Source organism: Rhizophagus irregularis, chromosome 2 (assembly GCF_026210795.1).
Source record: "Rhizophagus irregularis chromosome 2, complete sequence".
Lineage (NCBI taxonomy): Eukaryota > Fungi > Glomeromycota > Glomeromycetes > Glomerales > Glomeraceae > Rhizophagus > Rhizophagus irregularis.
The window spans coordinates 213,471-226,459 of record NC_089430.1 but is presented as its reverse complement, the minus strand read 5'-3'; the positions used below and the strand labels follow the sequence as shown (position 1 = coordinate 226,459).

Sequence of the window (12,989 nt, the reverse complement as noted above, 5' to 3'; positions counted from 1 at the left end):
GATAATGTTTCTACTTTTTTTTTTTTTTAAAAAAAAAAAAAAAAAAATAGGAAACTTCTGATACCAATTTCCCAAAAATACTAAATCTAGTGGAAAATCTTCATATTTTTATTAAGTCACACACGATTATAATAATTTGTATCGTTTATTCATTTTATTATTCTTTATTTAAAAAACTCTACCGTAACTGTTGAAATAGCTAAAAATAGATGTTATAAAAACCCTTTTATATTCCTTTTTTGTACACAATATCGCTATCAATTTTTTTAGAAAAAATTTGATCATTTTATTTTTCTTTTTTAAGAAATGTCGATGATGTTTCTGTCTTTTTTTTTAAAAAAAAATTATTCATTTATCTTTCCTTTTTAGGAAAAATCGCTAATGTTTCTACCTTTTTTTTTAAAAAAAAAACCTCGTCAAGTTAATATAAATTCAGAGAAATTTAATTCATTCTTTTTTTTCTTCGTTTTCTTCGTTCTATCTGAATTTCTCTTCATTACATTTGAATTTTTCTGTTATGGCTACTAACAAAAAATTAAATAAAATAACCGTTCTTAATCAATCAAAAAAATCGTCAGATCTTCCTGTTCAACAAAATGTAAGTTAAGTTTAGCATTTATATTGCAGTTTGATCTCTTTTTAACAATATTAAGTTTTAATTATAAATATAGAGAATTCTAGAAAAAGTGGTGGATGAAACTGTATCAATTTCCAAACCAACCGGTGCTTATATTAATATTGCAAAAATTTTAAACCTGAATAATGAGGAATTTAATGGTTACAAAGTTTGTAATATATAAATATGTAATTGTTGATATAATTCATGTATTGTCATTTTAGGATTTAACTTTTATATATTTTACTAGTCAAGTATACGTGACCTAATTGAAGCGTATATCGATGTTGAAACGTCCTGGGAAAAGCAGGAGAGGAGAGCAATATTAAAAATTATTGAGAAGGTGAGTATATTGTAAATTAATCATTTAATCATATTTTAAATCAATACATTTATAATACATTTAACAAAATTCTTTTTTCAGTTCAAAGGAAATAATAGTCATTTTCCCAAAACAACAGGAGATTGGGCTATCAAAGAATTATTTCGCCGCTCGATGAACAATAAACGTAAATAATAATTTCACCTTTTGAATTATATTTATTTATAAAAATAAATACATATTAATTTTTGAATTTTATAAAAGGTGCTCACCAAAAAAGACTAAAGAAGAAGGAAATGGAAGTTATTTTAAAAAAGAATAAATCGGTGATCACTAGAGATAAAATTAAAAACAAAGTGGTCATTAGTAGTAGTGGAACTGCAGATGATTTATCAGATAAGGTATAATATATATAGTATAAGCATTTTGTTAAAGCAACATATTTTTAACTTCAGTTATATCTCTTTTAAACTTTTCTTGAAGTCTGATAATAACGATAATAATACAGACGTTGACAATACCAATACAAATGTCAGCGGAAAGAGCGGGAAGAAAAAAAATGAAAGAAAAAAATCTGGGCGGATTTCCAATCAACCGCGAAAAGGTAATAATTAATACTTATTTTTTCATTTTATATTACAAAAAATTTTTTATAATAATCAATTAATTTTTATTTTTATTTTAGATTATAACGAAAATAATAAAGTAAGTTATTTAATTTGAAATTAATTAGTTACAAATACTAATATTTTATTTTATTTCATAAATTAGAGATAACAATATGTAAAAAAGAAAAAGAAACCAAAATTTTGCAACCCCTGAATATAAAAGATATATTCTAGACGAATCACATTTTGACAAATTTATCATTTCGGGTACTTTTGTGAATCTATAATCCTTGAATAGCACATAATATGCATATTTTAAATAAAGTAAATTTTTGTGTCGTATTGCTTTTGTAATGAAATTTTGTAACAATGTAACGATAATGCAAAATTAAAGTTTAAAAGTTCATTTTTCGTTAGTTAAAATTTTGTGTCACTACTTATCCGGTTAGTTTGGAAAATAAAGGAAATTGTCCAATTAAAATTATGTATATTATACACGTGATCTGATCGTCCAATTAAAATTAAATTATATTATACACGTGATCTGATCATCAAAATAAATATAACGCAGAAAATATTTGTTTATTTTTTTTTAACTTTTTTTCTTCAAACTTTTCTTTTCGTTTATTTATTTTTTAACTTTTTTACATTTGAATATTACTAACTTGCTTTTTTCACTACGCAGAAAATATTTGTTTATTTTTTTTAACCTTTTTTTCCTTCAAACTTTTTTTCTTCAAACTTTCTTTTCTTCAAACTTTCTTTTCGGTAAGAAAATTTATTTTTTTTTATCCTTTTATTTATTTTCTAACTTTTTTACATTTCAATTACTAACTTACTTTTTTCACTAACTTTATACTTTTTTTTATTATCACTAACGCTAACAAACGCTAACAATTACTTTCCATACTACTTACTAATTTGCTTTCTTTATTAACTTCATACTTTTTTATTTTTAATATTAATAATTTACTTACAATAATTTATTTTACTTTCTTTTTTTTTATTATTACTAACGCTAACAAATGCTAACAATTTACTTTCCATACTACTTACTAATTCTAATTTTGCTTTCTTTACTAACTTCATACTTTTTTATTTTTAATATTAATAATTTACTTATACCAATAATTTACTTTACTTTCTTTAATATTATTAATTCGCTAATCATGCTATTAACATTTATTTGATATTTGATTTTATTTTCTTTATACATTTATAGTTTTAATTTATAGTTTATATCTAATACAGCGATAGTATATTATTTATTAATTATTATATATATATTTTTATATTTTTTTATAGTTTTCTACATTTATAATTCATATCAAATATAGTGTTTTATTTTGTATATTTTATATTTAAATTAATAAAAATCCATAATTTCACTTTATAAATTTGCTTGTCGTTAATCGTTACTGACCAAATTTTGACTTACTGTAATCATAATTCCTAAAATTCGGCCCACAATAATTTTTAAATTCGGCCCACAATAATTCCTAAATTCGGCCATAATAATTCCTAATAATTCCTAAAATTCGGTTCACAATAATTACAATAATTTCTAAATTCGGCCCAGAATAATTCCTAAAATTCAGCCCAAAAAGCCCACAATAATTTTTAAATTCGGCACAATAATTCCTAAATTCGGCCATAATAATTCCTAATAATTCCTAAAATTCGGCTCACAATAATTTCTAAATTCGGCCCAGAATAATTCCTAAAATTCGGCCCGAAATTTGGCTCAAAAATTAGACAATAATTGTATAAAATCAGGTCATAAATTGGATAATTATTGTATGATTGCCATACAACTATTGTGTGATTTATTGCAATTTTTAGCACAATTATTGTATGGTCAAATATACAGAAATCATAGTGAATTTAATTGGATGTTTTTTCAACAAAAATCACACAGGCTTTTTTCATAGGGATGGATTGTTACGAAAAAGGAAAAAAGACTATTAAATATGAAATGGATTACTTAAAGAGTTCTTATGGTAAAGAGAGTCCCACTTATAATATTCTTTCAATTGATGGAGGGGGTGTTTGTGGAATATTACCTGCCTTATGGCTTAGTGAGATAGAATATCGCACACATAGACCCATTTCTTGCTTATTTAATATGATAGCTGGAACATCAACAGGAGGGATTATTGCTGCTGGGCTATCGGTACCATCCTGGGAAATAATGTATGATGAAAATAACGTGCCATATTATAAATGTTCAAATTCAAGACCAAAGTTTTCAGCTTCAGATATATTAAATCTTTACCAGAACCAAGTAAAAGACTTGTTTACCAAAAATGATTCATGGAAATTGTTCAAGCCAAGATATACAGACAAAGATCGCAATTCATTGTTTTTTAATCATTTCGGAAATGTGCGTTTAAATAAAGCACTTACAGAACTAGTTATTCCTGCAGTAGATGAAAATAATTTAACACGTACACATTTATTTACACGTTATGGATGATCGTCCTGGTTACTCAAATGACACTTTTTTTGATACTTTAATGGCAACAACGGCTGCGCCCACTTTTTTTCCGCCTTATGAGATAAAGGGCAGGGGCTTTTTCATAGACGGAGCCTTACATCTTAATAATCCAGCAATGGCGGCATATGAAAAAGCTATTCAGTATAATGTAGCAAAAGAAAAGATTTCCGTGCTTTCTTTAGGTACAGGGGGCTATATGCCTAACCCTTTAAATCCTGATCTATATCGTGGTAATCTTTTTTGGGCACAAAATCTTCACAAAGTAGTGCTACCACAACAGAAAGGCAATACTGATCGTTCAATGTATAGTTTATTGGGAAATCATTATCAACGATGGCAGGTTTGGTTTGAAGAAAAAATAAGTTTGGATGATTACAAAAGTGTTCCTTATCTCTTAGAATTAGGTCATCAGTATATAGAAGAACTTGATGCTTCAGATGAGAATCCTATAAATAAGTTGATAGAGTCTTTTGAGTAAGACTTTAAGAATTTCAATGCCTAAATTAATTTATTATCTCCAACAAAGTCTCTCAAATTTATTAAATGCCAAATTGAACATTTTGACAACTTATCAATTTTTTTTCTTTTTTTTTTAAAAAAAAAAGATCATATTAGAGAAAACAAGTTATTTATATAAAAATTATGAACAATTATCTTATAAACAATTATTTTACATAGAAATAAAGATTTGTTGCTACAAAAAAAATCAAAAAAATCAAAAAAATCGCAATTTGTATGAACACCAAAACTATATGTAGACGTGCTTGTAACAATTATAAATATTTTTTGGAAATTTATTTAGATTTTACGCAGAATGTGTAATAGCGTAAATACTAAGTGATTTAATTATGCGTACAAAAATTTTAATTTTGATTAAAATTGGTTATTAGGTCTTCTTTAATGCTTCTCATGTTTGTAGTCTAGGGTTGGGACCGGCCTCATAAAAATATGAGCTGTTACAGTACATGCGTCAAATTTAAGACACAAGTAGAGCATGTGACGATGATCAATGATTGCCCTGTCTGTTACGTAATGATGATAACCCGATTTCGAGCCGGTTCCTGTTCGGTTCAAAACGATTTTCATGGTGTAGGACTTGAGCACGTCATAAAGACGTTTGCCGCCTCATGCTACGAAACAATTATAACAATTCCCGAGTTTCAAAATAAAATTGAATAATAAAAATGAAATGAAAAATTCAAGAAAGAAAATAAATTCTAAGTTTCTATCCCAATGAAATCCCATACGTTATATTTAAGATATAAAGAACTAATCAAAATATTAATTTCCTGATTTCGACTTAGAAGAATGAAAAATACAAACCAATTAAAATAATTACTTCCTTTTTCTGACATAAAATTAAGAACCAATTATTTAAATCTTCTCAGAATAATATATAAATAATATTCTGGAAGATGGTGGCGATGAAATAGTCTTTCTGAAGTTGTTGATGCTGACGATTTGAGTCCTCGTCATCAACCTAAAATATTATCGTGAATAAATCCAACTAAAACTCATTGAATCAATTGTATGTTAAAAATTATTTTTGTTTCACAGAGTAAATAAAGATTCAGTAACGATTACAAAGATACTACATAATAGAACCAAAAGTAATACTAATATAAAATTGTAAACCAAGTCACCACGAAGATAACTTTACTCTAGTTCAAGATAGGGTTGGATTAGTCCGGTCCAGTCCGGTCCGGTCCCAAAAAAGACCGGTCTTTCAGCCAGGACCGGACCAGTCTTTTGACCGATCCTTAAAATTTTTTAAATTATCTTATTTATAATAGCAGTATTGTTGGGTTGGATCAACGAGATAATGAAATACAGGTCGCACTAAAAATTATGAGATTAATTTATTATTTATTACCAGTTACCTTTGTTGTCAAATCTCAAAGTTTAAGAGTAAAATACTGGATAGAATTTTTACAACCATCAAAAAATATGAAAAAAAATTGCAACGGGAATAAAAGTAAATTATCAAATTGATGCTGACCATGTAACACAAAATAATTGCATATACGAAAAATTTTTATTTCTCGTACTTTAAGTCTTTAACATTTTAAAGCATCAATGAGGAATCGAATGATATTGATATTGCAAAATACCAACATATGAAAATTTTGATATTTTTAAAAGAAAACTTTATTAATAATATATAATTTAACATTTTTATATTAAATGATAATTTTATATAATCGGTCTCGGTCCGGACCGGTCCTCAAATCTCGGACCGAAAACCGAAGACCGGTCCCAAGACCGATACATTTCCTGGGACCGACCCCTCAAATGTCTGTCTATCCGTGCTGTGATTGGTTAATTTTATTCGCATCAATTATTAGATGTTTGCTACCTATCATAGAAGGTAATTCCTTCTTTGTAATCTCCTGCATTTCTTAATACGTTTGAGTCAGTCAAAACAATCTTTTGAGGTATATATTGTTAAGAGAATGTATGAAACTTTTAAATCGGTGAACGGTTGTTCAAGGGCGGATTTACTTTTAGTATTATATTCTATTTGCACATAGATTGAACAATTTTATTTTATTTTTATTTTTATTTCACAGAGTAAAGAAAGTTTCAGTACAGACCACAAGAGACTATATATAGGGTCGAAAGTTGTACAAATAGAAAACTGTAAATCAAGTCAACTTTATTCTGGTGGAAAGATAACGATAAGGAAAATTAAAGCTATAATAGTTAACATAAACAAAATAGCACGCACAAGAAAAATAAAATTGCGAAATAAAAACAAAACAATGTGAGGGGTCGCGTTTAACTCACCGACAATTACTTCACAGAACAAACGTTTCACCGACAGGGTTATTTCACCGACATATAAAATTAAATATAAAAATTTTATTAATATTTTTACATATACTGTATCTTTATGTGAAATGGGGATTTTTTTTTGTTAGTAACACGTATTTCTTTGTTAGATTTTATAAAATACAAAAAACTACTACTTTTTACATTAGTTTTTTTTTTTTAATAAATGTATTACTGTAAAAAATTTATTATATATATATTTTTTTGTTAGTTTTTATTATTTTAATGAAATTTATAATAACATATATAAAAAAATAAAAAAAATACAATAGATATAATTATATGTTATTCTATCTACTAACTCGTCTAAGATGAAAGTAAAGTATCAATACTAATTAAATCTAAACTAAATATCTAAAAAAAAAAGTTTTATAATAAAATATCTCATATTCAATATTAATTTTTTATGTCGGTAAATGATTGTCGGTGAAATAATTGTCAGTGAAATGAACCAGACCCGTTATAAAGTGGAACATTGAGATTACGATCCAAAAAAAAAGAGAAAGCTTTTCTTTTTCAACTGTTTTCGAGGACTTGAAACCGGAGTATGTATCCTTGTATTAAATTCCGTATAAATTCGTGCTGTATTATTATAAGGTAATGTAATAATAGCGCATAATATTATAATAATATTGTCTCAGTTTCACGTTTAGACTGTGGGACCTACCTTTGAATTGAAATTTTGGGGTGAAGGGTGAATTTGAACCCATCCGAAACGCTAGCGCAATCTTGTGTTCCCAAGGCCAGGTCGGATCCATCTGTGTAAAAATTGAAATTGTCATAAATGTAGTTGAACAATTGTATATAAAAAAATTCTGAAGTATCACGTGACAATAATGTGGTATTTCTAAGTGACGCCAAGGAATTTTATTTAATATGAAGTCTTAATATTTTAACATTTTTTTTTTAAAAAAAATTTGAATATTATATATATTATATCTATTAATTCTTAAGTTTTCTAATCTCATCTGCACTTCTGTAAAATAAATTTTTTGCATTTTTAAAAATTCCTTCCCCAGTTTTATAATTTTCAACGACTTCAATAGGATTAATAATGCTCAATGGTTTTCCAAGTTTTGCTACAAACTCATGAACGCTAAGTTTTTCCTCTTCACTCATTCCATCAATAAAAATATTAATTAAACTTGTTGATTTCCCTCCAAACGTTTCCTTCATTTCATCTTTTTCTTCAGTATCAACATCAAAACAATCTAATAATATTCCAAATGCATTTGAATATCCTTCACTATATAATTGTTTATATAATTCAGCAGCTTTTTCATAATCTTGTTCAGTACCTTCTCCCTTTTTATATAAAATTGCAAGATTACTTTTAGCTGATTTATGTCCTAAATCTGATGCCGTTTTATATAATTCAAATGCCCTCTGCTTATCAACGCTAGTTCCAACTCCTTTACTATAAAAAATTCCCAATAAATTTATTCCATTTAAATTTTTCCCTTCAGCAGACTTCGTAGCAAATTCAAAAGCTTTGTCATTGTCTTTATCAACACCATCTCCATTTCTATACATTCGAGCAAGATTATATTGAGCTACACTATGCCCTAAATTCGCTGCTTTTTGATATAACTCAAAAGCTTTTTCTTTGTCAATATCGGTTCCGATTTCCTTATGATAACATTCTCCTAACATATTTATTGCGTTTAAGTATTCTCCTTCAGATGATTTTTTTAGCAAGTTAAAAACTTTTTCATTATCTCGATATACAACTTTTCCTTCTTTATATATACAAGCAAGATTATATTGAGCTACACTATGTCCTAAGCCTGCCGCTTTTTGATATAATTCAACCGCCTTTTCCTTATTAACATCAGTTCCAATTCCTAAATAATTAAAAGCTCCAAGTAAAAAAATATGATTTGGATCATATTGATTATCTAATAACCACTTATAAACTTCTACTGATTTGATGTTATAAACTTCACAAGAATTACAAATGGTAGATACTTCCAATTTTTTCTCACCATTAAAAATAAGATTAGATAATTCATCAGCTATTATGCCTATTAATAATGAATTTACAAATGATGAATTCTCATCGTCTATTGATTCCTCATTATTTTTATTTTCTTGTCCGCCTTGTTTACTTTGCCCGTCTTCTTGATGTTGACTTACAGTATTATATAAATCATTTTCATTAGTTTCGTCGACTGAAAAAATAATTGCTTTCAATTGATCAAGCACTTCACTTATAGCTGGACGAAGAACTGGTTCTTTATTCCAACATTCTGGTAAAAAAAATTACCGTTAGATTTAAAAAGAAATTGTTATTAAAATATCAATAATATTAATAATTATTATTATTTATTATTTGAAGAATATATTTACCAGTATAAAGCGCAACATAAGCCTCGGGTGTATCAGGAATAGGTTCTTCTCTAATACCTTGTAAAATTTCAACAACTAAACCAATATCATACGCTTCACCATCATTATAAAAAGGTGGCTTACCACTAGATAACTCCCATAATAATACACCTACACTATATATATCACTCATTTCATTTAATTTGTATTCTTGATCCATTAATCTTTTTGGATCAATATAAGGAATAACACCAAATAATTTGAAAGATTGCCGACTGGACGTTTCTTCAATCCTCTTTGACAGTCCAAAATCAGCCAATTTAATCTTATTCTTAAGAACCAAGATATTATTGGAGTGCTATCATAAAAATAAATATAATACTTATTAATTCTTAATATACGTTAAACGTAATGGATTAGGATTAACATAATGATATAGAAGGGTAGAATGCGACAAGAAAAAAAAAATTATATAATTTAAAATAATTACCAAATCACTATGCACAATTCCCTCATTATGTAAACAAGAAACGGCACTAGCCAGCTGGTAAGCCATATTTAATTTATCTTTCCAAGTAATACTATCGAAATTATTCTTCAAATATTTTCGAAGCGTGCCATTATCAGCATATTCCATTACAAATGAATACCGGTTCAAGTTCAATAGATTATTTTCGCTTTCTAATAGTAAAAAAAAAAAATTTTTTTTTTAAAAAAGAGCATAATGTTTACGTCACAGCAATGTTAAATCTTGAGGGACGTTAAAACGATAAAAAGGCATAATAATATAAAAAGTTTATACCTGGCTCATATTTTGTAATTCCAAAGAAACGAATAATATTATTATGAAAATCAACTTCACGTTGAAGTTTTAACTAATTAAAAATTAATATATAGAAAGAATAACTAATCATATTAAGATTTTTTTAAAGAAAATGTTATATAATTATATATACAATAAATATAACTAATTACCTCACGAGCGATCCCTTTAATTGTAGCATCGTCAAAATTAAAAAAAGTTTTTAAGGCTAAATACTGTCCCGAATTTTTCCAACTTGCGCGAAAAACCTTTCCGAAACCTCCCGAACCAATTTCCTGAATATTGTTAAAATTCTCGAATTCATAATATTTAAAATACTTTTTAGTGATAGCTTCTTCAATCCAATCAATATCAGCCGAATAATCAACACTGGTATCGTCAGACATGGTAAATAAATTTATTTTGAAAAAAAAATAAAAGAAAAAAAAAATTTCTTTGTTCGTATCATTTAATAAAGCTGAAATTTCATTAATTGACGTTATTGGTTAGTCTGAGAATCCTTATTTGTAATCGCCGCATCTTTATCGATCATCTGACATGATAATCAAAAACTTAAAACATAGATTGCTTGATAACATGGGAAAAAATATGAAAAATAGGCTAAAATAAATCCAAATTCAGTATTAGCAGTTGGGGTGATAAATAAAAATTAATTATCATGTGAATTGCACGTTTTGCATAATACAATTCAAATATTGAAAAACCTTTAGCTATAATAATCCGATGATTAACCTCATACATATACTTTACATTTCATTCATGTACGCATATGACACCATTTCTAATCGTCATTTTCACCAAGAAATTTTCTGACCGCTATTTTTTCAAATAACCTGTGCACGCATCCTTGCTGTATCAATTTTATAACTTTAATCAATAAACGAAATTTCATTATTTTATATATAATTATTCATAATTGAGTTCTGTATAAAGAGAACAAAAAAAATGATCTTATAATAAGATAAATATTGCGTGAATAAATCTTTAAAATATTCCGGCAAAATGGACTGTGACAATTCGACAAAATAAAGTTGAGTCGGGAAATGATAGGTAAATGTGATGAACGTCAATAAATGCACTTGACTTTTATTTTCATTTTTCAAATATTATTATAATTTCTTAATTTTACCTAATTCATTACAGAAAAATTCTCAAATATTTTAAATATTAAAGATTATTAATAAAATATTTTAATTTAAATGTTTGTAAATTATTAATTTTAATAATTAATTATAGAAATAATGCATCTTTTAACGCTATAGTTATTTCCGGTACTACCGTTCAAATTACATTTGACCTATAATAATGTGATGATAGTTATGGAAAGCGTAGAGTTTTTATCTCACTAGCTCAACTTACTAAGAGACCCTCTCCTAACCATTATTTTTTAAAAGATGATTACGAAGGAAAACAAGGTCGCCTTGAACAGGCACTAATGTACATGACGTATAAAGATGTGAAAGCAAGGGTTTTATAAGTGATTAATTTCACTCTTGTATAAATAATTATTAGTGAATAAATTTTAATGATTTCTAAAACATAAAAATCATTTAATAAGTTATAATAAAGGTAATTTTTTATTATTTTCAGCAGTGCAATAGTGCGCATAAAAGGTAGAGAATTTAATTAACTATTAAAATCGGGGAAATTTTGTTATATTTCCTTTATAGACAAGTATGTATTTCTTAAATATATTTTCAAATATAAAGCTAAATATATACAAATGCACTTAAAGTTTGACACCTTTTCTAAAGAAATAAAAAATGTTTTATATGTGGTAAAGTTTTTTACACATAACTTCTAAACTTACGTATATACAAAGTCCAAAAAAGTAAAATTTACTTTATACTAAAGTGTCAAACCAACTTTTGATAAAGAAAATTCATGTAAAGATCTGTTTTATGATTTATACTTCCCCCGTATTTTATTAATTAAATTCTCTACTTTTTAGACAATACAATTCGAATGCAGTTTTTTTACTTGGAAGGTTTAAGTGATTTAAGAATTAGAACTAGGTCTAATAGACCTAATAGACAAAGGGCGCATAAAATATACAAAGCGCTACAAATTTAATGTATAAAGTTGAAGAGAGGGATAAGAACCGTGACGAATATATTAAGGAATAGACGCAATAGTACGCAGTTGCACTAACAACAGCAGAAATTATTATGCAAGAAATGCATGAAAATGTCAAATACAGAGTAAATTTCAATATTTCTAGTAAACTCATGATATATTTTATTAAAATCAATTACGTATGCTTTATAGTGTGTTTTTGATTGCGTCAAAACTAAAATCATCGGATCACGTGATTTATTATATGCTTATTTCCTTTTCTTTTTTTTTTATATACATTCAAAAAAGAATAAAATATTGGTCACTTATTCAAAGTTATCATCGATCTTGTAAATGTGTATTATTATATCGCGTCCTTGATGCAATAAATAAATTTTTTTTTTTTCAAACAATCAATCAATTCGTGCTAGACAAAGTGGTGCACGAAAAAAAAGAATATTAGATAAGATTGTTAAAAATATACTCCCTATTTTATGATTTGTAAATACACTAATTTAATGTAATACAGTTAAGTTCAAAGTTGAAATTAGGAATTTTATACAGGGAATCAGGGATTAAGGGATTATCAAATGATATTAAAAGATTGTAATAATAACATGTGATAGCTCAGAATTAACTTTTCAAATTTCAATAATAATTTCATTTTGCACATTTCTAACCATAAGTTTAGAGTAACTATCGACCTATATTTATTCACTACTAAAAAAATGATCCGATGATCCCAATCATCTTAATCCTAAAATATCTTACCCTTACCCCAAATTCTAAGGTACCAAAGTAAAAAAAGAAGGTGAGCGTTAAGGTTTATTTGGTACATCATCGACGGTTTCAATCAGGTTAGTCTGGGAAAATTAATCTATTGTACAAAATTCCATGTACTATATAAT

At 26.7% G+C, this 12,989-nt stretch overlaps 4 protein-coding genes across 4 annotated transcripts; 3 read left to right on the top strand and 1 right to left on the bottom strand.

Moving 5' to 3' along the window:
* Positions 1-517: 517 nt before the first annotated feature.
* Positions 518-1,715, top strand: OCT59_011514 (uncharacterized protein; the record flags this gene model as incomplete). The annotated part of the gene is made up of 8 exons (XM_066133787.1): positions 518-598; positions 672-785; positions 867-959; positions 1,041-1,125; positions 1,203-1,339; positions 1,422-1,542; positions 1,624-1,643; positions 1,710-1,715. 8 exons carry the CDS (start codon positions 518-520, stop codon positions 1,713-1,715), a joined length of 657 nt encoding a protein of 218 aa, XP_065989112.1.
* A 1,764-nt stretch (positions 1,716-3,479) lies between these two features.
* On the top strand, positions 3,480-4,022 carry OCT59_011513 (uncharacterized protein; the record flags this gene model as incomplete). Its single annotated transcript, XM_066133786.1, has 1 exon — positions 3,480-4,022. The coding sequence occupies one exon, from the start codon at positions 3,480-3,482 to the stop codon at positions 4,020-4,022; it is 543 nt and encodes a 180-aa protein (XP_065989111.1).
* Positions 4,023-4,062: 40 nt separating this feature from the next.
* Positions 4,063-4,521, top strand: OCT59_011512 (uncharacterized protein; the record flags this gene model as incomplete). Its single annotated transcript, XM_025329515.2, has 1 exon — positions 4,063-4,521. The coding sequence occupies one exon, from the start codon at positions 4,063-4,065 to the stop codon at positions 4,519-4,521; it is 459 nt and encodes a 152-aa protein (XP_025167823.2).
* A 3,203-nt stretch (positions 4,522-7,724) lies between these two features.
* OCT59_011511 (uncharacterized protein) lies at positions 7,725-10,412 on the bottom strand (the record flags this gene model as incomplete). The annotated part of the gene is made up of 5 exons (XM_025321849.2): positions 7,725-9,124; positions 9,225-9,561; positions 9,694-9,884; positions 10,006-10,078; positions 10,179-10,412. The coding sequence occupies 5 exons, from the start codon at positions 10,410-10,412 to the stop codon at positions 7,818-7,820; spliced, it is 2,142 nt and encodes a 713-aa protein (XP_025167822.2). The 3' UTR covers positions 7,725-7,817.
* Positions 10,413-12,989: the final 2,577 nt, after the last annotated feature.